Here is a 23,227-nt window from a genome sequence, read left to right as displayed (position 1 = left end):
ATATACCACTAATGTATGCTTATATAGGGTCGGTGTATATATACCACTAATGTATGCTTATATAGGGCCGGTGTATATGCCACTAATGTATGCTTATATAGGGCCGGTGTATATACCACTAATGTATGCTTATATAGGGCCGGTGTATATACCACTAATGTATGCTCGTATAGGGCTGGTGTATATACCACTAATGTATGCTTATATAGGGTCGGTGTATATACCACTAATGTATGCTTATATAGGACCGGTGTATATGTACCACTAATGTATGCTCGTATAGGGCCTGTGTATATACCACTAATGTATGCTTATATAGGGCTGGTGTATATACCACTAATGTATGCTTATATAGGGCTGGTGTATATACCACTAATGTATGCTTATATAGGGTCGGTGTATATACCACTAATGTATGCTTATATAGGACCGGTGTATATATACCACTAATGTATGCTCGTATAGGGCCTGTGTATATACCACTAATGTATGCTTATATAGGGCTGGTGTATATACCACTAATGTATGCTTATATAGGGCTGGTGTATATACCACTAATGTATGCTTATATAGGACCGGTGTATATATACCACTAATGTATGCTCGTATAGGGCCGGTGTATATACCACTAATGTATGCTTATATAGGGCCGTTGTATATACCACTAATGTATGCTCGTATAGGGCCGGTGTATATACCACTAATGTATGCTTATATAGGGCTGGTGTATATACCACTAATGTATGCTCGTATAGGGCTGGTGTATATACCACTAATGTATGCTTGTATAGGGCCTGTGGATATACCACTAATGTATGCTCGTATAGGGCCTGTGGATATGCCACTAATGTATGCTCGTATAGGGCCGGTGTATATACCACTAATGTATGCTCGTATAGGGCCGGTGTATATACCACTAATGTATGCTCGTATAGGGCCGGTGTATATACCACTAATGTATGCTCGTATAGGGCCGGTGTATATACCACTAATGTATGCTCGTATAGGGCCGGTGTAAATACCACTAATGTATGCTTGTATAGGGCCGGTGTATATACCACTAATGTATGCTCGTATAGGGCCGGTATATACCACTAATGTATGCTTATATAGGGCCGGTGTATATACCACTAATGTATGCTCGTATAGGGCCGGTGTATATACCACTAATGTATGCTCGTATAGGGCCGGTGTATATACCACTAATGTATGCTCGTATAGGGCCGGTGTATATACCACTAATGTATGCTCGTATAGGGCCGGTGTAAATACCACTAATGTATGCTCGTATAGGGCCGGTGTATATACCACTAATGTATGCTCGTATAGGGCCGGTGTATATACCACTAATGTATGCTCGTATAGGGCCGGTATATACCACTAATGTATGCTTATATAGGGCTGGTGTATATACCACTAATGTATGCTTATATAGGGCTGGTGTATATACCACTAATGTATGCTTATATAGGACCGGTGTATATATACCACTAATGTATGCTCGTATAGGGCCTGTGGATATGCCACTAATGTATGCTCGTATAGGGCCGGTGTATATACCACTAATGTATGCTCGTATAGGGCCGGTGTATATACCACTAATGTATGCTCGTATAGGGCCGGTGTATATACCACTAATGTATGCTCGTATAGGGCCGGTGTATATACCACTAATGTATGCTCGTATAGGGCCGGTGTAAATACCACTAATGTATGCTTGTATAGGGCCGGTGTATATACCACTAATGTATGCTCGTATAGGGCCGGTATATACCACTAATGTATGCTTATATAGGGCCGGTGTATATACCACTAATGTATGCTCGTATAGGGCCGGTGTATATACCACTAATGTATGCTCGTATAGGGCCGGTGTATATACCACTAATGTATGCTCGTATAGGGCCGGTGTAAATACCACTAATGTATGCTCGTATAGGGCCGGTGTATATACCACTAATGTATGCTCGTATAGGGCCGGTGTATATACCACTAATGTATGCTCGTATAGGGCCGGTATATACCACTAATGTATGCTTATATAGGGCTGGTGTATATACCACTAATGTATGCTCGTATAGGGCCGGTGTATATACCACTAATGTATGCTCGTATAGGGCCGGTGTATATACCACTAATGTATGCTCGTATAGGGCCGGTGTATATACCACTAATGTTAGCTCGTATAGGGCCGGTGTATATACCACTAATGTATGCTTGTATAGGGCCTGTGGATATACCACTAATGTATGCTAGTATAGGGCCGGTGTATATACCACTAATGTATGCTTGTATAGGGCCTGTGGATATACCACTAATGTATGCTAGTATAGGGCTGGTGTATATACCACTAATGTACACTCACTGGCCACTTTATTAGGTACACCATGCTAGTAAGGGGTTGGACCCCCTTTTGCCTTCAGAACTGCCTCAATTCTTCGTGGCAGAGATTCAACAAGGTGCTGGAAGCATTCCTCAGAGATTTTGGACCATATTGACATGATGGCATCACACAGTTGGCGCAGATTTGTCGGCTGCACATCCCTGATGCGAATCTCCCGTTCCACCACATCCCAAAGATGCTCTATTGGATTGAGATCTGGTGACTGAGGAGGCCATTTGAGTACAGTGAACTCATTGTCATGTTCAAGAAACCAATCTGAGATGATTCGAGCTTTATGACATGGCGCATTATCCTGCTGAAAGTAGCCATCAGATGTTGGGTACATTGTGGTCATAAAGGGATGGACATGGTCAGCAACAATACTCAGGTAGGCTGTGGCGTTGCAACGATGCTCAATTGGTACCAAGGGGCCCAAAGAGTGCCCAGAAAAAATTCCCCACACCATGACACCACCACCACCAGCCTGAACCGTTGATACAAGGCAGGATGGATCCATGCTTTCATGTTGTTTACGCCAAATTCTGACCCTACCATCCGAATGTCGCAGCAGAAATCGAGACTCATCAGACCAGGCAACGTTTTTCCAATCTTCTACTGTCCAATTTCGATGAGCTTGTGCAAATTGTAGCCTCAGTTTCCTGTTCTTAGCTGAGAGGAGTGGTACCCAGTGTGGTCTTCTGCTGCTGTAGCCCATCTGCCTCAAAGTTCGACGCACTGTGCGTTCAGAGATGCTCTTCTGCATACCTTGGTTGTAACGGGTGGCAATTTGAGTCACTGTTGCCTTTCTATCAGCTCGAACCAGTCTGCCTATTCTCCTCTGACCTCTGGCATCAACATGGCATTTCCGGCCACAGAACTGCCGCTCACTGGATTTTTTTTCTTTTTCGGACCATTCTCTGTAAACCCTAGAGATGGTTGTGCGTGAAAATCCCAGTAGATCAGCAGTTTCTGAAATTCTCAGACCAGCCCTTCTGGCACCAACAATCATGCCATGTTCAAAGGCACTCAAATCACCTTTCTTCCCCATACTGATGCTCGGTTTGAACTGCAGGAGATTGTCTTGACCATGTCTACATGCCTAAATGCACTGAGTTGCCGCCATGTGATTGGCTGATTAGAAATTAAGTCTTAACACACAGTTGGACAGGTGTACCTAATAAAGTGGCCAGTGAGTGTATGCTCGTATAGGGCCGGTGTATATACCACTAATGTATGCTCGTATAGGGCCTGTGGATATACCACTAATGTATGTTCGTATAGGGCCTGTGGATATACCACTAATGTATGTTCGTATAGGGCCTGTGGATATACCACTAATGTATGCTCGTATAGGGCCTGTGGATATACCACTAATGTATGCTCGTATAGGGCCGGTGTATATACCACTAATGTAGGCTCGTATAGGGCCGGTGTATATACCACTAATGTATGCTCGTATAGGTTCGGTGTAAATACCACTGCTGCATGAAGCTCTGTCCTTCAATCTTCAGCTTTTACATTTGCAACAGTCACATTTTACCATCTCCTTCTGTAAATCAAACTTAATTTTAGAATGAAAAGTTACAACTTTATAACATTTTGTTTTAAGCTCTAACCGTATTCAGGATCTCTGCTCGCTGTCAGGGATTTTGAATATTGTTCCCAAGATAGGAAATGATCTCCAATGTATAGTATAGACTAAAACTTATTGATCCCTGCAGGTGCCAGAGATGTGACTGGGAACACCTGGGATCCCGAGGTGGCAATGCCAACAGTGTGGCGCTCACACACAGCCCCGAATATACAGCGTGAGCCCCCACATAGCCTCCTAAATACATGCAAACATCCCATACACCTGAAAAAAACACCACATACTCGCCTTGCTCCTGCTCCCCCGGACTCTGCTCCTGGCTCCGATGCTCTGACTCGACACAATGCAGAGCTGACGAGATGAAATTACATCACTGCGACTGCTGTCTCGCTTGCTGATTGATGGAAGATGGAGCCGGCACCTCCGTTATCCACCTGATGTCTGCATCCCGAGGATGTGGATAGCGGTGATAGCGGGCGATGGCGGCTGTGGTGTGGTATGGCCCGTGGGCCACTATTTCAGCCCTTCGACTTTCCCTGGTCCACAGGCTAGACTGAAAATAGCCAAAGACTCGGCGGCCGGAATTTGCCCAGGTCTCCTTTAGACTAGAACAATCTCATCTCTGTTTTTGGTCTCTGGATGTCTCCAGTTCATTGGCAGAAAGTGAAGATCTTGAAAACGGGAAAAATGTAGATCCAAGATACAAAATATTCAGTTGCTGAACTTTTCATTAACTACTGATTTCTGATTTAAGCTTTATTTGGATAAGACTTGGAGACTTGCTTACTGCTGCTAGGGAGGACTTCAAGAAATATTGTCTATGCAGCTCTCTAAAGATGACAAGCACATGATATCCCTGCCTGCCTGACGTTCGCACAGAAGACCATCTCTCCCATCTCCCCCATAAACACGAACGCTCAGCTGCCTTCAGCAGGGAAAAAGGAGACGGCCCCTTTTTCTCCTTCGCCTCATTGGGGGACACAGATACTGTGGGTGTATGCTTCTGCAGTTTGGAGGCTGACACTAAGTGGGAAAAAAAGAGGTTAGCTCCTCCTCCGCCGTATACACCCTCACCCCTATTGCGGGCGGAAATCAGTTTTTTGCTTAGTGTCCATGGAGGCACACGTCTGTTTTTTTTGCTCCAGACTTTTTCCATGAAGATTAGACAGGGGCAACGGATCCTATTGAAAGGGTCCGATTTTCCCAAACCAACAACGGGCGAGCACGTGCGAGTGTCCCTCCACGTATCCTCTCCCGCGACGTGGGACACGATGCCGGACTTAGCCCTGACCACCCCTAGGTATTGAAACCATGGACTGTACAGAGGCACAAGACTAGTCTGTGCAGCCCCCACTGCTCCACCAGTGCTTATACTGCGGTGCTGCAAGGCAGCGGACAGTCCCTCTCCTCACCCCCTGAAGGGGTTAGATGGAGCTAGGGTCCCTGCACCGTCCTATTTTTCAAGGCCCCCTTACATACCTGAGCTGGGAAGCCGAAGAGGATCGTCAGTGAGGAGAGGGCCCGAGAGGGCTCCTGCGGCGAAGATTCGGGGATGGAGCCCTTAGCCGGCGGATGCCACCAGCCTTTCTTGGCTGAGCGTGGCTGCAGATGGAGAGCGCGGTGCGGAGCAGCCCACGCCAGTAAGTAGCGCCAGTTTTTGCGGCGTCATGGAAGGTCCGCGCCCCCCGTCGCGGGCAGGGGATAAATTGAGGCCGCGGCTTTAACCGGAGCTAGGCCGCGGCCGGAAGTTCCGCCTCCGGGCCGCGCGTCACTTCCGGCGGCCCGCCCCCCAGGCCTGGGCAGTGGTGGATAAATTTAGTCCCTGGCTTCGGAGCGTGGCTAGGAGTGGTTTATATGCTGGCAGCCCGCCCCACAGCTGGTGGCGCGCGATTTTGGTGTGGAGGCGTCCAGGAACGTGGGGACACAGGACTGGGGTAAGTGCTGCCCGAGAGGCCACGCTACAGGGAAAACTAGGTGCTACCTCCTTCCCCCCTCTCCAGCAGCGGACAGATACAGCAGGTCCGAAAAAGCAAAAGACGCACACGTTTTTTTACGCTGCATGCATCTCTTGTCGGGCTGCGTTTCCGCGGGCACAGAGGAAGCGATTATGCAAAGCCTGCGAGTCCGAATGCGCCCAGTAGCCCTCCCCTGCGTCTGCGACAGAGGTCCCGAACCCCCCCGGAGTGGACCCTATCACTGTCACAGGCCATGGCGTCACTTACGAGGGCAATCGAGTCCCTTCAGGCCCCAGATAGGGGCAGGGACAGTGGCTCGCCGGCATAAGAGGGAACCTCCACCTCACTAGAGCCTTCAGCCTGCAGGGGCCGCTGTCATCCAGGCAGACCCGGGGGAAGAGAATCCACGCTGTGTCGCCCAGTCCATCCGGTGCTTTGGCATCCGTAAGTTCTGTTTCTCGCTCCCCGTCGCCAGTGGTTGATGGCGAGCAGACCAGATTTCGACTCAGACGAGCCCCTTGACCTGGATTCTCCAGGGTCACGTGAGACAGTGGACAGCCTCATAGAAGCTGTCAATCAGACCTTGGGGATTGAGGATGATCCCGCAGCGGCTACAGGGCATAAGGTGACGTTTAAGCGAGTGAAGCGGCGCACAGAATTTTTTCCTCTCACCCTGAGTTTGAGGACATAGTGCAGCGACACAGGGAATGACCAGACAGGCGTTTCTCAGGTCAAAAGGCACTCGAAGCAAGGTATCCATTTGCCCCGGACCTCCGTAAAAAATGGACGGAATCTCCGATGGTGGATCCACCGGTGTCACGCCCAGCCACTAAAATTCTGTTATCCGTACCTAGTGGTTCCTCTATTAAGGATCCCACAGATCGCCTCATAGAGAGCTTAGCTTGCTCAGTATATGAGGCGTCAGGGTCAGCATTCGCTCCCTCGTTCGCAGCAACTTGGGTAGCCAAGGCCATAATCTCATGGTCAGAATCATTAAACAAGGTCGCGCAAGGAGCAAGAACTACCTGCAGAGATATCGGAGATCGCGAGTCAGATCGCGATGGCCGGAGACTACGTAATCAGTGCATCTTTGGATGCGGCTAATTGCTCGGCACTTGCTGCCGCTAAAGCAATTTCTATCAGAAGAGCTCTATGGTTAAGGACAATGCGGGCTGATTCTACTTCCAAGAAGTCCTTGACTTCCCTGCCCTATCAGTGCGGCCGTCTATTTGGGGAGAAGTTAGATCAATTTATCTCGGACTCCACAGGAGGAAAGAGCGGTTTTCTCCCTCAGCAAAAGGTCAAACCACCTTTTCGCCACCGGTTTCAGGCACATTTTCGGGCCTTTCGCAACCCCGGGTGGACAACAGCGGCCAATTCCACCATCTTAGGCCGCCCCAACCAGGATAGGGAGGGGCTGGTCTCATATAGAACCAACCCATTGGGGAGAATGCGTACTCAACAGCCCAGATCGAGGGGATCCAGATCCCAAAGATTGTCAGCCAAATGACTCGAGGCGTTTACCAGACGACACCAGCAAGGTGGGCGGCCGACTACTCTGGTTTCGCCATGTCTGGTTCAGTGTCGCAGATGATGCATGGGTAAAGGAGTTGGTGGCCTCGGGTTACAAAAGAGTTTGTCAGAAACCCTCCAAAACGGTTTTTTCTTTCTCGTCTTCCCAGGGTGGATACCCAGGCAAGAGCTCTGTTGGGAGCCATCGAATCGCTCCAACGCAACGGGGTCATTGTTCCCGTGCCAGAGCACGAAAGGACTCAGGGCTTCTATTCCAACCTGTTTGCGGTTCCCAAAAAGAATGGGTCTGTCAGACCTGTTTTGGACCTCAAACTTCTGAACAAATTCATCAGGGTCAGACATTTCCGGATGGAGTCTCTCCGTTCAGTCATATCGGCCATGGAGCAGGGAGAATACTTGGCCTCGGTCGACATCCAGGACGCATATCTGCATATTCCCATCTTTCCTCCTCATCAAAGGTTCCTGCGTTTCGCCATCAACGGTCGACATTTTCAGTTCGTGGCGCTACCTTTCGGGTTAGCCACGGCTCCCAGAGTGTCCACAAAGGGTATGGCAGTTGTAATGGCCATATTGCATTCTCGAGGCATAGTCGTCTTGCCTTACTTGGACGACCTATTGGTCAAAGGCCCTTCAAGACGGGCATGCGAGGGAAATGTCAACATCACGCCAGATACTCTTGCCCACTTAGGGTGGTTGGTCAATGCGAAGAAGTCATCCCTTGTGCCAGCTCAGAGGATTTCCTTCTTAGGAATGGTCTTCGACACTTGCCGAGGGTTGGTGATTCTCCCTCGGGAAAAAGCCCTAGCTCTCTGGCAGGGAGTTCGGACTCTTCGACAACCAGTCCCTAATACCATTCGTTTCGGGATGAGGATTCTAGGAAGAATGGTGGCAGCAATGGAAGCAATACCATTCGTCCAGTTCCATTTTTGCCCCCTGCAGCACGCTCTCTTGTCAGCCTGGGGCAAGAATCCTCGATCGTCGGTGCCGACTGTCCTCTCGAGTCAGGCAGTCGCTTGGATGGTGGATAACCAGTTCCTCTCTGACCCAGGGGAAACCCTTCCCCCCAGACCATTGGTTGGTGATAACAACCGACACCAGTCTCCTCGGCTGGGGGGTAGTGTTTCCCCACCACACGACCCAGGGGCGGTGGTCGCTACAGGAGGCACGCCTCCCGATCAACTTATTAAAGATATGAGCAATTCGGCTGGCTCTGCAGCAGTTTCATCACTTCTTAGCAGATCCAATCGGACAACGCCACGGCGGTGGCTTACATAAATCACCAAGGGGGCACCCGCAGCAGAGCAACCATGCGCGAGGTGGGGCATGTTCTTCAGTGGGCCGAAGCAAACCACTCGGTGATTTTGGCAGTCCACATCCCGGGCGTGGAAAACTGGGCGGCAGACTTTCTCAGCCGGCAGGGTCTTGTGTCCGGAGAGTGGTCACTACATCCCGAGGTCTTCCAGCAGTTTTGTCAACTGTGGGGAACTCCGGATGTGAACCTGATGGCGTCCAGAGTGAACGCCAAGGTGCCCACATATGTCGCTCGGGCCAGGGACCCGCAAGCAATCGCTGTGGATGCGTTGGTTCTGCCATGGAACCAGTTCCGCCTCCCATATCTATTTCCCTCACTGCCACTACTCCCGAGAGTCATCAAAAAGATCAAGACGGAAGGGGTTCCGGCGATTCTGCTGGCCCCGTCGAGCGTGGTACCCAGATCTAATGCAGCTGCTTGCTGTCGTTCCTTGGCGACTGCTGGAGCATCCAGATCTACTTTCTCAAGGGCCAATTTGCCACCTCAACTCAGGGGCCCTGTGTTTGACGGCATGGCCGTTGAATCTTAGATTCTTATCGAGGCAGGGTTTGGGAGCAAGGTGGTCGCTACAATGGTTAGCGCCCGGAAGCCTGCTTCAGCTTGGATTTACCACCATACCTGGAAGGTGTTCTTTGCTTGCTGTCGAGGCTGGAGTGTTTCTCCACTGAGAGTCTCGATTCCCAACATCTTTGCCCTTCTCCAGTCGGGCCTAGACTCGGGCTTGGCCCCAAGTTCCCTCAGGAGACAAATATCGGCCTTATCCGTCCTGTTCCAGCGCAGAATTGCTACCAATTTGCAGGATGACTTTCATCCAGGGAGTCTCCCACTTGGTACCTCCCTATAAGGCGCCTATGGACACCTGGGACCTTAACCTGGTCCTAAGTGTTCTGCAGGAAGCTCCATTTGAACCACTTCAGGATATCTCTTTGAGGTACCTTTCCTGGAAAGTGGTGTTCCTAGTGGCCAGCACTTCTATCAGGTGGGTTTCAGAGCTGGCGTCCCTATCCTGCTGAGGTCCGTTCCTCACTTTCCATAAGGATAAGGTGGTGCTCAGACCAGCCCCTCCTTTTCTGCCGAAATTTGTGTCCTCATTTCACATTAATGAGGATGTTGTCTTGCCTTCATTTTATCCAGCATCAGTGCACCGTGTGGAAAAGGCTCTTCACACGTTAGACCTGGTAAGAGCCCTCCGGAAGTACGTGTCGAGGACGGCACCCTTTCGTCAGACGGACACGTTGTTCGTGCTCCCCGAAGGGACTCGCTGCCTCGAAATCGACCATCGCCAGATGGATTCGTTTGACTATTCAGGAGTCCTACCGCATTAGAGGCATTCCGATTCCAGCAGGGATCAGAGCGCCATCTACTCGGGCAGTGGGCGCCTCTTGGGCGCTTCGGCACCAGGCTTCGACGGAACAGGTTTGCAAGGCAGCAACCTGGTTCTGCCTGCACACATTTGCCAAACATTATAATATCCATACTCAGGCCTCGGCAGATGCTAGCCTGGGTAGAAGGATTCTCCAAGCAGCGGTGGCGCACCTTTAAACAAGAGGTGCATGTAGCTTAGATCGGTGAGTCAATCTCCCACCCAGGGACTGCTTTAGGACGTCCCACAGTATCTGTGTCCCCCAGTGAGGCGAAGGAGAAACAGGGATTTTTGTGATAACTCACCGTAAAATCCTTTTCTCCGAGACGCTCAGTGGGGGACACAGCACCAACCCTATTAGCCAAGTTGTCTTCTATTTTGTTTATACACATTTATGTGATATAAGGGTGGTCTTTTTTCTGGACATGTCGTACCTGTATTAAGGGGCTGATTTTGTTGTCCTCCTACTGCTTTGGCACCAAACTGATTTCCGCCCGCAATAGGGGCAAGGGTGAATACGGCGGAGGAGGAGCTAACCTCTTTTTTTTCACTGTCAGCCTCCAAGCGGCAGAAGCAAACACCCACAGTATCTGTGTCCCCCAATGAGCGTCTCGGAGAAAAGGATTTTACGGTGAGTTCATCACAAAAATCCCCGTTTTTTTTACGTCACTCCTGGGGGGTAAAGCTCGTGTTCTTCTCTCCGCTTGTCGCCGTTCTGCTTTCTCTTTCCTATTTTGTTTTGCATGTGATCACCCTCGGTCTGTAGACTCGATCGACAGCAGTCATTACACATCGAGGGTCTGTCCCAATCTCGCATATTAAACTGAGGCCGATTTTACACAGTTCGAATACGGACCGGCCGCGGGTCCCCGGACCCTAAGGCTATGTGCACACGGTGCGGATTCTGCTGCAGACCCGCAATGGGTTTGGCCCTGTGGATCTGCAGCAGAACGGCAAGTGATGTACCGTACCATTTAAGGCTATGTAAAACAAAAAACACAGTGCACATGCTGCAGATTTTTCCATGCAGATTTGCTGCGGATTTAAAACTGCGGCATGTCAATTCTTTTGTGCAGATCCGCAGCAGTTTTACACCTCTTCCATTCTAGAAATCCACATGTGTAAAACTACAGGGGAAATCCGCACAAAAACTGCAGAAAATCCGCAGGAGATCTGCACTAAATCTGCATACCTGCGGATTTAGCAAAATCTGCGCAGAAAATTCCACAGCAGAATCCGCAGTGTGTGCACACAGCCTAATACTTGCCAATCTCGTATGTCTGAGACTGCGGATTTCGATTCAGGAGACCTGCGGCCAGCCCAGATGTCATGATATATTTACATCTGAATTCTGCCCAGTTCATTGTGTAATGGAAAATTCTGTATCTTTAAATTTGGGGGGAGGGTAAATAGTTAATGCTCATATAACCCGTCCTAAACAGTATGTGAAGGAGACCTTCTAACATGGGGTGTAAAGATGCTGTTCAGATGAGTGAATAAAATATAGTATTTCTGACAGCTTAAAGTTTTGGCAATTCTCAGCACTCTGGAATTTAGGGTGAACATTCTCATATCTACAGGAAAGCGGATACTATGTATCACAGGATGAGGATAACTTTCTGATCCCTGGGAATCTGACTGCTGTGGCACCGTTGAAGCCAAGAATCGGGGGTGTTTTTTTTGGGCTGAATGGAGCGGCGGTTGATCATGTGCCCTGTCGCTTCTTCCATTCCTAATGAGCGCTCTGGAAATTGCCAATCTGATCTTTTGGCGCTTTTGTTAGAATAAATGGAGAAGCAGTGCGCATGACATACCTCTGCTCCATTCAGCCAAAAAAGAGCCCTGATTCTTGGGTTCAATGGGGGCCGCAGCCGTCAGATCCCCCCAGTTATTCGCAGAATTTATCATAAGGGATTCATGAATTTTTGATAAATGTGACACATCTATTGACTGTCTAGTAGTGATGCGCGAGCGTGCTTGGATAATAGGTTCGAGTCCCTGCGGCTGCATGTTTTGCGACTGTTTGTTTGTTAGACAATCCCCGCATGTGTTGTGGCAAATCATGCAGCCTCAGGGACTCGAACATATTATCCAAGCACGCCCGAGATACTTGGGTAACATGTTATCCGAGCAGGTTCGCTCATCACTACTGTCTAGCCTAACTTTACACCACCTACTAGTTGGCTTACTTTGTGCCCGAAATTTTGCAGCAGAATTATGGTCTTGTTTTATTAGCTCATGCCCAAGTCACAAAATTGTTTTATTTTGGCACATTCAGCTTCATAAATCTCCCCGGAAAGTTGCACTTTTTTTTTCATTTTACAATTTTATTTACAGAAGACCGAACAAAAGTTTGCGTAAGATCAGTGATACAATGTGACTTGCTCCTCGCAGGTGAAGCTTATAAGAAATGGAGCACTAGATTTATCCCATTGATAGGTAAGGCCTGGTGAAGGACAGTGGCCATCCACCTGGTGACTATTTAGGGCCTCCCGTCTCTCAGCTGGTACGGGAGAGGCCGCGCTCCTTGACCACCGGCTCGTCCACGTCCTCCTTCCGCATTCCATCACTGATGTCTTGAGTGTGCGGGATGGTCAGGGTCTGAAGCATCTTTCTTTTTTACTTTGTTTGTTCTATTTTTTGGGTTTTTTCAAGTCTCATAATTTTGTTTCTTTGACAAGTTGTTCATGTCTTTTTATTCTTGCACCTCAGCCCTCCCGCTCCCATCCACTCCCCTGCCTTCCTCCGTCCTTTCCGCTCCCCCACCTCACTACCTTTCCCCTCCACAACCCTGTGAACTTCTTTCTGTATCACATGACTTATATGAGATTAAGTTGCTGTTTGTATAATTTTCTCTTAAGTTACATCTTTATTATATTTTTAGGACCCAGGGACCATCCTGATATTGTTGATTCATTTATGCAACTCCTGGCACAGGTGTGTTTTGGTTTATTTCATTCACTTTTCTTTCTTTCTTTCTCGCTCTTTCTCCTTATTTGATTCAATTTGGCTTTCTGTTCTCTCCCTTCCTCCCTTCTATGATTTCTTTACGTTCTGTAGCCTTTCTCCATCAAGTTTTGCTCCAGTTCTTTATTTTAGAAAGCAAAAAACCACAAAATATATATACATAACGCCTATTCTGCCCATGTGTCTATAAAGCCGGGACGGTGGGCAGCTAAGAGACTTTGCCTGGAAATAGGTCCTGGCTCCATGACCGGCACCCACCATCGGTTCACCGTCAGGACCGGGAGACTCGGAATTTCTTCCCGCTCTTCATCCTACTCTACGTGTTAATGTCGCTTTCTCTGTGTCATTGCTGCTGGTGGACACAAAGGAGCGGGAAAGAGAAGCCGTAGGGCAAAACGATGTTGCGTTCGAGTCATTAAACTAATGCTTATCTTTCTCTTAGAAAGTTGGGTGGCGACTGTTACAGCTACGCAAAAATTGGTGAATTTTCTTCTATTAACTATTCTGGCTGCATATTTAAGCAAAAAGACTGTATGGCAGATATATTGCTGTCACCCAGCTTTTCCAGGAACGGATAGCATTACAGAATTCCTAAAAGATTAAGGAGGACAACGATAGGATTTTTTAAAAATAATACTTATTTACAGCCCTTGGAGACCACATGTAACTGTTCTACCTCAGCAGAAATAGCGGATACATATATACATGGCCTATTCCTAGCATGTGAAGAATATGGAAGCAGAAGGACAATCAGATGAACTGGACCGTCACCATCTCTCTGCTGTTTTCTGATTTTGTTCTGGGTTACATAAGTGTTTTACTAGTTCCTCAGTAGGGATTATAAATGTAGAGAAATGCATCTAATTGGTTTTTGCATTCTCTATGTTTGGGTCTTAAGAGCCCAGCCCTGATGAATCTGCACCACCAGCACCATGATGATCACTACCTCAGCGATACCACAGCTCTGTACTGATTAACGGTATTCTGGAATTATTACTGTAATTTTTTACTTATAGGTAGAAATAAAAATAGTATGTTGTCTTTTATTACTTAAAGGGTTTGTTCACTGCTAAAATATATGCACAGTTTAGTGCAGAATTATTCTACATAAAAAGTCACTACATTACTGATCCTGAGTTACATCTTGTTTTATACTCCAGAGCTGCACTCACTATTCTGCTCGTGCAGTCACTGTGTACATACTTTACATTACTGATCCTGAGTTACATCCTGTATTATACTCCAGCGCTGCACTCACTATTCTGCTGGAGCAGTCACTGTGTACATACATTACATTACTGATCCCGAGTTACATCCTGTATTATACTCCAGAGCTGCAATCACTTCTGCTGGTGCAGTCACTGTGTACATACATTACATTACTGATCCTGAGTTACATCCTGTATTATACCCCAGAGCTGCACTCACTATTCTGCTGGTGCAGTCACTGTGTACATACATTACTGATCCTGAGTTACATGCTGTATTATACTCCAGAGCTGCACTCACTATTCTGCTGGTGCAGTCACTGTGTACATACATTACATTACTGATCCTGTACTGATCCTGAGTTACATCCTGTATTATGCTCCAGAGCTGCACTCACTATTCTGCTGGTGCAGTCACTCTGTACATACATTACAATACTGATCCTGAGTTACATCCTGTATTATACTCCAGAGCTGCACTCACTATTCTGCTGGTGGAGTCACTGTGTACATACATTACTGATCCTGAGTTACATCCTGTATTATACCCCAGAGCTGCACTCACTATTCTGCTGGAGCAGTCACTGTGTACATACATTACATTACTGATCCTGAGTTACATCCTGTATTATACCCCAGAGCTGCACTCACTATTCTGCTGGTGCAGTCACTGTGTACATACATTACATTACTGATCCTGTACTGATCCTGAGTTACATCCTGTATTATACTCCAGAGCTGCACTCACTATTCTGCTGGTGGAGTCACTGTGTACATACATTACTGATCCTGAGTTACATCCTGTATTATACCCCAGAGCTGCACTCACTATTCTGCTGGAGCAGTCACTGTGTACATACATTACATTACTGATCCTGAGTTACATCCTGTATTATACCCCAGAGCTGCACTCACTATTCTGCTGGTGCAGTCACTGTGTACATACATTACTGATCCTGAGTTACATCCTGTATTACACCCCAGAGCTGCACTCACTATTCTGCTGGTGCAGTCACTGTGTACATACATTACTGATCCTGAGTTACCTACTGTATTATACTCCAGAGCTGCACTCACTATTCTGCTGGTGCAGTCACTGTGTACACACATTACATTTTACCCAAACAGTTGATTTTACACAAGTAGTTCATACAATTTGTTTGTGTCGTGTCACATTTCGAGCCACTTAGCTGAACCATCTCTGTGCAGACATTGAACATGCAGGAAACACTAATAGATTCCTGCTCTGAAGTATTGAGATCAGTTAGTGCAGCTGTGGAGTGTGATACAGGCTGTAATATCATATGTTTCCATGGTGGCTGAATCCTTTATCTAGAATAATTCTTTATGTAAACTGTATGAGGCATTGCAGTCGGCGCGCTCTTTAGTAATATGTCGGCTCCGGGTGTCGTCTAATAGTCGTTTCTTATTGATTGCTGCTGCTTTGTACATATACGATGGCCTCGACTGCCTGTGCTCTGCTATGTACATCGTCGTGGTGGATGTGTCGCTGTGTCATGAGTCTGTCACCTACACACAGAGCAGACCAACTCCTCATTATAAAGCAAGAGGCTTTGTAGAATGAACTTTCCTCAGTTACTCACAAGTTTCCAGATCCCTTCTGGCCGTATGGAAGGATAAAGCAGATTATATCCAGAGTCTTACAGATCTTCAGATGGGGGGCGCTTTGGAAGGATTTTTTTGCCCCTTGGATCCACTTGAAAATCTTACTTCAGATTTGAAAACCACGGTGGAAAAAGCTGAAACATTTTCGGGTTCTCTTTGAAGAATTGTAATACTTCTTGTAGCTGTGGGTTTGCTTTAGTTGCTTTCAGGCTAGACAATCCTCTGTGAGTGAAATATATTGGCCGCACAAATCCTTTTCGTGTCTTTAATAGTTTGCAGTCAAGACCATATTAGACCAATGTCGCCTGTTAATGAGGTGTAATGTGTGGGGTCAGCACACATTTGTCAGGGAAGTTAAGGATTGGGCATGTCCAATTTCGGACTGCTTGTCCTTTCTATTCTGCCTGAGAAAAAGTCGCCGCCAGGGATTTGTGGCAGCGGCTTTTTCATTAGGAGCACAGGAGCGTTCTTGTTTATGGGATAGTCGGGTGAGATAGAGGCCAACCAAACGATCGGCCGGATCATCATTCTGCTCTCTAATGGCTTCATACATTGTATCAGCCTGGAGTCTAGAGGATTGTGTATACTGGATACAATTGTAACAAACCTGATTTGTATTTCCATTAACGAACAGTTAGCCGAGATCTTGAAATTGGTAAGTAATTATGCAAAGTCTATTATGAAGTGGCAGAATGTCCCATTAATGTGATGATTAGGCCTGAGTTACCTGAAAATCCAAATTTTGGTAGCTAACTATAGTTTAGAAATCCCCTGGGTTTCTGTGTGTAGGTGACAGCTGATGGACTATTTAGCGGTCACGTCACACTTTTTCGAGTTTTCTACATACTGTCTTCATTACTGGTTCTCAAGGTGGTCACCGTTTACCCGACTCTGCTTCCCGTGTCTCGTTGCAGCCTGGGCCACAGGTAAGTGACGGAAGGCGGACTCCTGTGACTGTCCAAACCGCGGCCTTATCTGTGTGTCTCTTTCATTTTTCAGGCATTAAAGCGCAAGCCGTGCCTCTTCATGTCCACCGAGCTGGATGTTAAGGCGGTTTTTCAATGTGGTAAGGCGACACTTGCTCCTCTAATTGTGCTGAATCTTTCGTATTTATGTCTCTTTTGTTCATGATCGCATCTCCGTTCTGTCTGATGCTTCACATGAACGATGAGATTTTTTAAAATTTCTTCTTTTAAAGCCATTGCAGTATTTTTGCACTGCGCATGCATTCTTCCAATATTAACACTACATCATGGGGCTGCTGCTTAAGGATTCCTTGGAGGTGTTTCTGTATCGGAAGAAGATGAACTCTGCTTTACTCACCCTCCCCGGGTCTATGCCGCTCTTTCCGTTGTCTGTAGCACTGATGACACATCGGCAGGACTGCAACCAATAAATTCAGCGGCTCTGCCTGTGGGAACGGCATGAACCACTGATCTTGCTGCGACATGTCACCAGTGCTGCAGACATTAAGGGTATGTGCACACGTTGTGGATTCTGCTACAGATTTTTCCGCGTGGATTTTGGTAAGTCTCCGCAGGTAAAGCGACCTGCGTTTTACCTGCGGATTTAGTGCGATTTTTTCGCAGTTTTTGTGCGGATTTCACCAGCAGATTCCTATAATGCAAGAGGTGTTAAAAATGTAGCGGAATCCGCACAAAGAATTGACATGCTGCGAATTCAAAACCGCGGAAAAATCCGCAGCATGTGCACAGCGTTTTTTAAATAACATAGGAAGTAATGGTACTGTACAATGCAGGAGAATCTGCTGCGGATCCGCAGGGCCAAATCCGCTGTGGATCCGCAGCAGAATCCGCATTGTGTGCTCATACCCTTACTCATACCAGAAGCAGCAGTGGAGACTCGGCACCGGACCTGGGGAGTGTGACTATAGCTCACACTTTTTTCTTTGACTGGGGATATCCTTTTAAGGTGCACATGTCTTTATTTAGATGATGTCGTACCCGCTGAGCGTTTTGAGCTGTATACAGTGAAACACTGCATCACCCTGATTTTTAATTTTTTTTTTCTCCCAGGAGTCCTCTCTCTGAAGTTCCCCGAGCCAACCACTGTAAAGTCCAGCTGTTTCTTCTTTGTGAGTATCTCGTAGAAATAAAATCGTGGAGAAATGAAGCTTTTCTTTACCCAGCCCATAGAGTAAAGGGCCCGTTACACATAGCGATATCGCTAGCAATATCGCTGTAACATCACTGGTTTTGTGACACAGCAGCGATATTGCTAGCGATATCGCTACATGTGATGGTTACCTCCGACCGGCTCCCCCACTGTCTGTCGCTGATCGCGCGAGAACGTCCTGGACCATTTCTCGTCGGCCGCTTCCTGCTGGGCTTCCTGTGGCGCCGACGAGCGACGCATGGACGCGGGCGGAGGACATCAGTATCGCTGCGTCTGACAGGTAAGTAGCGACCCCCGACCCCTGCTATGTCGCTGGTGAGATCTGCCTGTGTAGCAGCTCACTAGCGACCACTTAGCGATGCACCAGCGATCCATATCGTTGTCGGGATCGCTGGTGCATCGCTTAATGTTACGGTAGCCTAAGGCTACAATTAAGGACGGCCTGTTCTTATGATAGATTATTATCATCCGCACAGTTGAGGAACTGTCTCTCTGCAACTCTGCGGATCAGGAGATATAAAGGCATGTTTACAAAGCTGTCACTGACAAATGCACAGAACTGTCTGATAATCAATGAAGGCGCTACAGCCGTATGAGTCAGATCATTGATGGTGGTGCCAGAATTTTATCGCAGAAATGCTGCGGATTTTGACGCCACTTTTGCTTTTTGCATTGCAAAAGATGAAATCCAGAAAAACACTCTCTCACAGCATCAGTAACACTTACTGTGGCACGTCCATGGCGTCCTCACGTTGTTAGCAGTGTGGATTTGGAGTCCGCGGTCTTGAAGACTTTTCCTCATGTTTCATTTTATTATAGATGGAGTTCTTACCACGATGTGGAGAACTGGCTCCGGTTGGGCAAGTGGTGCACGAGGACGGGAAGTTACTGCTCCAGGGAGCATTGGAGGTGAGGCCGCGCTCGCTCCAGGGAAGGGCATTTCAATGTATCCGAGAGCTATCAATTCTGCTAGGTCCAGTCTTGTGTAAAATAAAATAAAAAAAAAAAATCCTTTGTAAAAGGAAATCTGCTTTTCTAAAATATTTCTCGTTATTTCTGCTTTTTGTCATTTAAAGGAAGCCTTCTTTTTGTTGCAGTCTAGTTCATTTTTTGGGGCATTTAAATACAAAAATAAAGAACTTTTTTTTATTTTGTTGAAAATGTTCAGTCACGTGCACCATTTTTATGAATTTGATGAAGAAAAATATCAGCGCATAGATAAAAAAAAAAAAAACAGAAAGGTAACTGACCTCCCACAAATGATTAATAGGGTCCACAAAAAGCCAAAAATAAAGATTTGTGGAGCAGACGTACTCATCCTCCATTAATACATGTTAACGAGCTGTGTAAGCAGGAATCGATGAGGACAGATGTTCTGCTTCCGAATATAAACAGAAGCGTGTCCATGGACTGACATGACAACAAGCAGAGATCTTGAAAAGAAGCATAAATTGAATTCTGCTTTGTTAGAAGGTTGAGGCCGACTTGTGTCCATTATATCCGTCTACAGGGAATCGGTGGCCAAGCCTCGCGCAATCTGATGGAGTCCTTTGCGGATCTTCTCTTCTGTCTCAATAAGAACTGCTTCTCCTATCTGGTGGTCTGGTTAAAAGAATTGATGCAACAAGACGGCTTTCCTTCGCCGCGTGTGACACAGGAACAGAAGAATAACTTTACTCAGCACATATTGAGGTAAGTCGGGTTATCGCTCCAACACTAAGGAGCAAAAAATATCAGCGGAGGCTGCTTGTGAGCATTGATGTGGCTTTATATGTCATGATCATGTAATGCAAAAAATAATGTGACTCCTTTGTCCTCTTCACTGCAGTAAAGTTTCTTCATCTCAATGTGCGGGTATGTTGCAGGGATAGCATGGACTCGGTAGCAGTGTGTGCACCATCCCCACACATCCATTATAAGCTGTTATTTGCTGCTGACCCCCTGCTGCAGCAGCCAACATAAGGGTGAAGTCGGGTGACGGCCGTTTAACGCCTTGGATGCCTTGGCCATTATTGGCTGTGGCATCTAAGGAGTATAAAACGGGCAGAGGGCTTTTTGTTAGCCCATCAGCACCCGCATGACATGATTGCTAGGTGCTGTTGAGTTTTTATTGAAGCTGAGGGGGCCTAAGGAAGGCCTCCATATCTGTCATATGTGTTTGGCTATTAGGCCTCCTTCAGGCATCCGGTTTTTCTCAGATACGAGATCAAAGTACCAATTATTTTGATCCTAGTGTGCTCAAAGTGTCATTCGTTTTTCTCATACGTGGAGACAAAAAAAAAAAAAAAAAAGGTTCTCCGTCTTCTTTCTGACAGCCCATCAAAATCGGATAGCACGCGGAAGGCATAGAATGCAGTTTGATTTTTTTTTTTTGTCCCCCCCCACTGGCCCATAGACTTGCATTTCCGATTTTTGATCCAACCCACGGATCAAAATCAGACATGTCTCAGAGATTGTCCGCAAACCGCTCGGTCCGTGAAGAATCGCGGATATATGAAAGTCTATGGTGCCAATCTGTGAAAACCATGTATAGCACTCGTACAAGTGTAGCGGATGGCTGAGACTGCTGCCTCTAATAAGGTGCCTCTTAGTAAATTGCCCAAAATCAGTAATACACATGCACATTGCGAAGTGAAGATTGCAGAGCAGAGTTTCTTAGTGGGACAGAATTTTATTTTTGTAAATAATTTAAGTAAGTTTAAAATAAATGTAACAGAGAAAGTAAAAAAAAAAATCTCTATTTTTTATTTTATAAATTGTTAGTCACGCTGCATTTATTGCCGAGTATGTCATAACGTTAGAATGTTTTTACTGCAATGAGTGCAGATTAAAAAAATAAATAGAAAACAAACTTTATTTTGGATTTTGGGTCAGCAACAAATTTCCTCTGCCCAAAAAAAGAAGAAAAAAAACAATACTTAGTAAAATAAAACCATTGAGAAATATAATTTGGCTTGAAGCTGCATTGACAGAAAATTAAAGTCCTGACTTTAAATGTGAAAAAAAGTTTTTTTTTCATGAAAATGCTTTCATTGTGCAAATGATGTAGAATATTAAAAGGCAATGTAAGATTGAAGTAAATGTGAAATTAAAATTATTATTTATACACTTGACAGCATAAAAAAACACAATGACAGGATTGTTGTACCCCTCTGTACGCCAACAAAAAAATTTAAAAAGTCAATCCGTGAGTTAGAGATGTCAAAAATGGAAAAGTATAAAAACAAATAAATTATATATAAAATATATCTTCTCGGCAAAAAAAAAAAAAAATAAATAAAAATGTATTACTCTTGGAAAATGACCATGAAAAAAATTAAATTCTGCCTAACATTGGCCGAGCTGGAAATAATTTTTTATTTTATATTTTACTTCTCCATCATGATTTGATACTAACCTGTAACACGTCCTATAGGGAGCGAGTGAACAAGCGACGGATACGAGACATGGTGAAGGAGTTCACGTTGCTTTGTCGTGGATTACATGGGACGGAGTACACCGCAGACTATTGATCCTTCAGAGCCGAGCGCCCACCTGCCGTTCTGGGACATGTTATTCGGTGCAGGTCCTCATACAGAGCTGAATGACTTTCCTCTGTGAGTGTGGCCCCCTCGCTCCATTTCACCCACTGGTGCATACGAAGGGTGGACGTACCAGCGTTTGGGACTTGCTTTGCTGGGTGCTCTTCCCCTTTTCCTAGTAAGACTTGGAAATATGTAATCACCGTACTGTAAAGATTTTTTTTGAGGGTTTAAGTGCAAACTTCGGTGGCTACTTGTAGGATATGTACAGGGATGACGCAAGCAGGAGCCATCTGCGGCAAGCAGGAGCCGTTTGCCGCTTCCACTCCGACTTTAATAATTGTTAACAAGCATGTCTGCAGATTTTACTACTTCTAAGAAACACTCACTGATCCGCTCACCTCTATGATATGGAACAGGGGGCAATGGTTTTACATGTCCTCTCTGTGTCTGAACCCAGGGATTACACATTAAAAAAAAAAAAAAAAGTTTCTCATTTACACATACTGCAAAAAGCATGCCAGCCTAACCACTATTAAAACAGCCTGTTATATGCCCGCTGCACCCTGCCCTCCCGGTGTAGATTCCTGCTCTGTGTCTTTTATTGTTCTCCAAGGTACTACTGTATATTGCTTACATAAAAAGAGAAAAAAAAAAATCTTGTTTTGAGCTGCGGAAGTAATAGGAAATGGCTAAAGTAGCAAATCCAAGAGACAAAGTTTCCTTGACATCTATCAGTTGCACATTCTTGGTATATACACCCGACTGGCTGAAGACATCAAGAAACGGTTCTGAATATCAAAGCAAAAGGATGCGCCAACCGTAAAGTGATACCCTTGCCTCCGTAAACTTCCCCGAAGTACAGTAATCAGGAAATGGATTAAAAAAAAAAAAAAGTTTGAAATTTGTCATTTTTTAGGTTTGCACGTGCGTAGCGTGGACTCCTCAGCTCACACACAGAAGGGTTTAGTGGTTTTATTTTGTTTTTTTTGTTTAATGATTTTAGAGCAAAGATTCTCAAACTTTTTTTTTTTCTACTCGGATCTGAACAGACAGATCGAGACAAGGCCCGAATCGCCATAGACAGACCCAAAATGATGTCTGACGCTCACAATCTATAGTAGAAACCCACGCTAAAATTAAAAAGATCTCTCAAAGTTCCGCTTTTTTTGTCTTCTGAACTCAAAATTTCTTTACATCATATACTAAAAAAAATAAAGAAAGAGAAATAAAGGAAATTATATTGTTTAAACCAGGGACTGGTGCAGTCATAGAACAGATTGTGCATTTCTATGAAACCCGCCGAGTGGTCCTCCATGCAGGAAGAGACGCTTTCTCCGATAGTAAAAACTGAAACACGGATTCAAAACCCTGAAGAAAGTCGATCTTTGTTTTCACGCATGAGAAAAGTCAAAGACGTCTCAATGAGGGCCATGTAAACCAGCCGTGGTTTCGGGACAGAGGCACCAGTGTTGTTCAGCTAAAAAAATGCATTCCAGTTTTTCCTCACTCCGGGCAACTCCTTTAACCCCTCAACGACCAGGGGTATTTTTTCGTTTTGCATTTTCATTTTTCCCTCCCCTTCTTTCCAGAGCCATAAGATTTTTTTTTTAATTTTTCCGTCAATATGGC

At 46.0% G+C, this 23,227-nt stretch overlaps 1 protein-coding gene across 5 annotated transcripts in view; it reads left to right on the top strand.

The window, feature by feature from the left end:
• Positions 1–22,499, top strand: part of IPO13 (importin 13) — a 71,506-nt gene extending 49,007 nt beyond the window's left edge. For 3 of the 5 annotated variants that reach the window (XM_073544471.1, XM_073544470.1, XM_073544469.1), the window contains exons 16-22: positions 12,475–12,576; positions 13,022–13,074; positions 16,938–17,004; positions 17,975–18,033; positions 18,894–18,983; positions 19,585–19,766; positions 21,490–22,499. In XM_073544471.1, coding sequence (XP_073400572.1) covers positions 12,475–12,576; positions 13,022–13,074; positions 16,938–17,004; positions 17,975–18,033; positions 18,894–18,983; positions 19,585–19,766; positions 21,490–21,586 — 650 coding nt within the window. In that variant the 3' untranslated portion in view covers positions 21,587–22,499. The remainder of the gene's footprint in view (positions 1–12,474; positions 12,577–13,021; positions 13,075–16,937; positions 17,005–17,974; positions 18,034–18,893; positions 18,984–19,584; positions 19,767–21,489) is intronic. The other 2 variants (XM_073544472.1, XM_073544473.1) reach the window with 2 other exon arrangements.
• Positions 22,500–23,227: the final 728 nt, after the last annotated feature.

Source organism: Dendrobates tinctorius, unplaced genomic scaffold, assembly GCF_039654945.1.
Source record: "Dendrobates tinctorius isolate UK_male_01 unplaced genomic scaffold, ASM3965494v1 ptg000138l, whole genome shotgun sequence".
NCBI classification, from domain to species: domain Eukaryota; kingdom Metazoa; phylum Chordata; class Amphibia; order Anura; family Dendrobatidae; genus Dendrobates; species Dendrobates tinctorius.
This window is presented reverse-complemented; position numbering and strand designations above follow the sequence as displayed.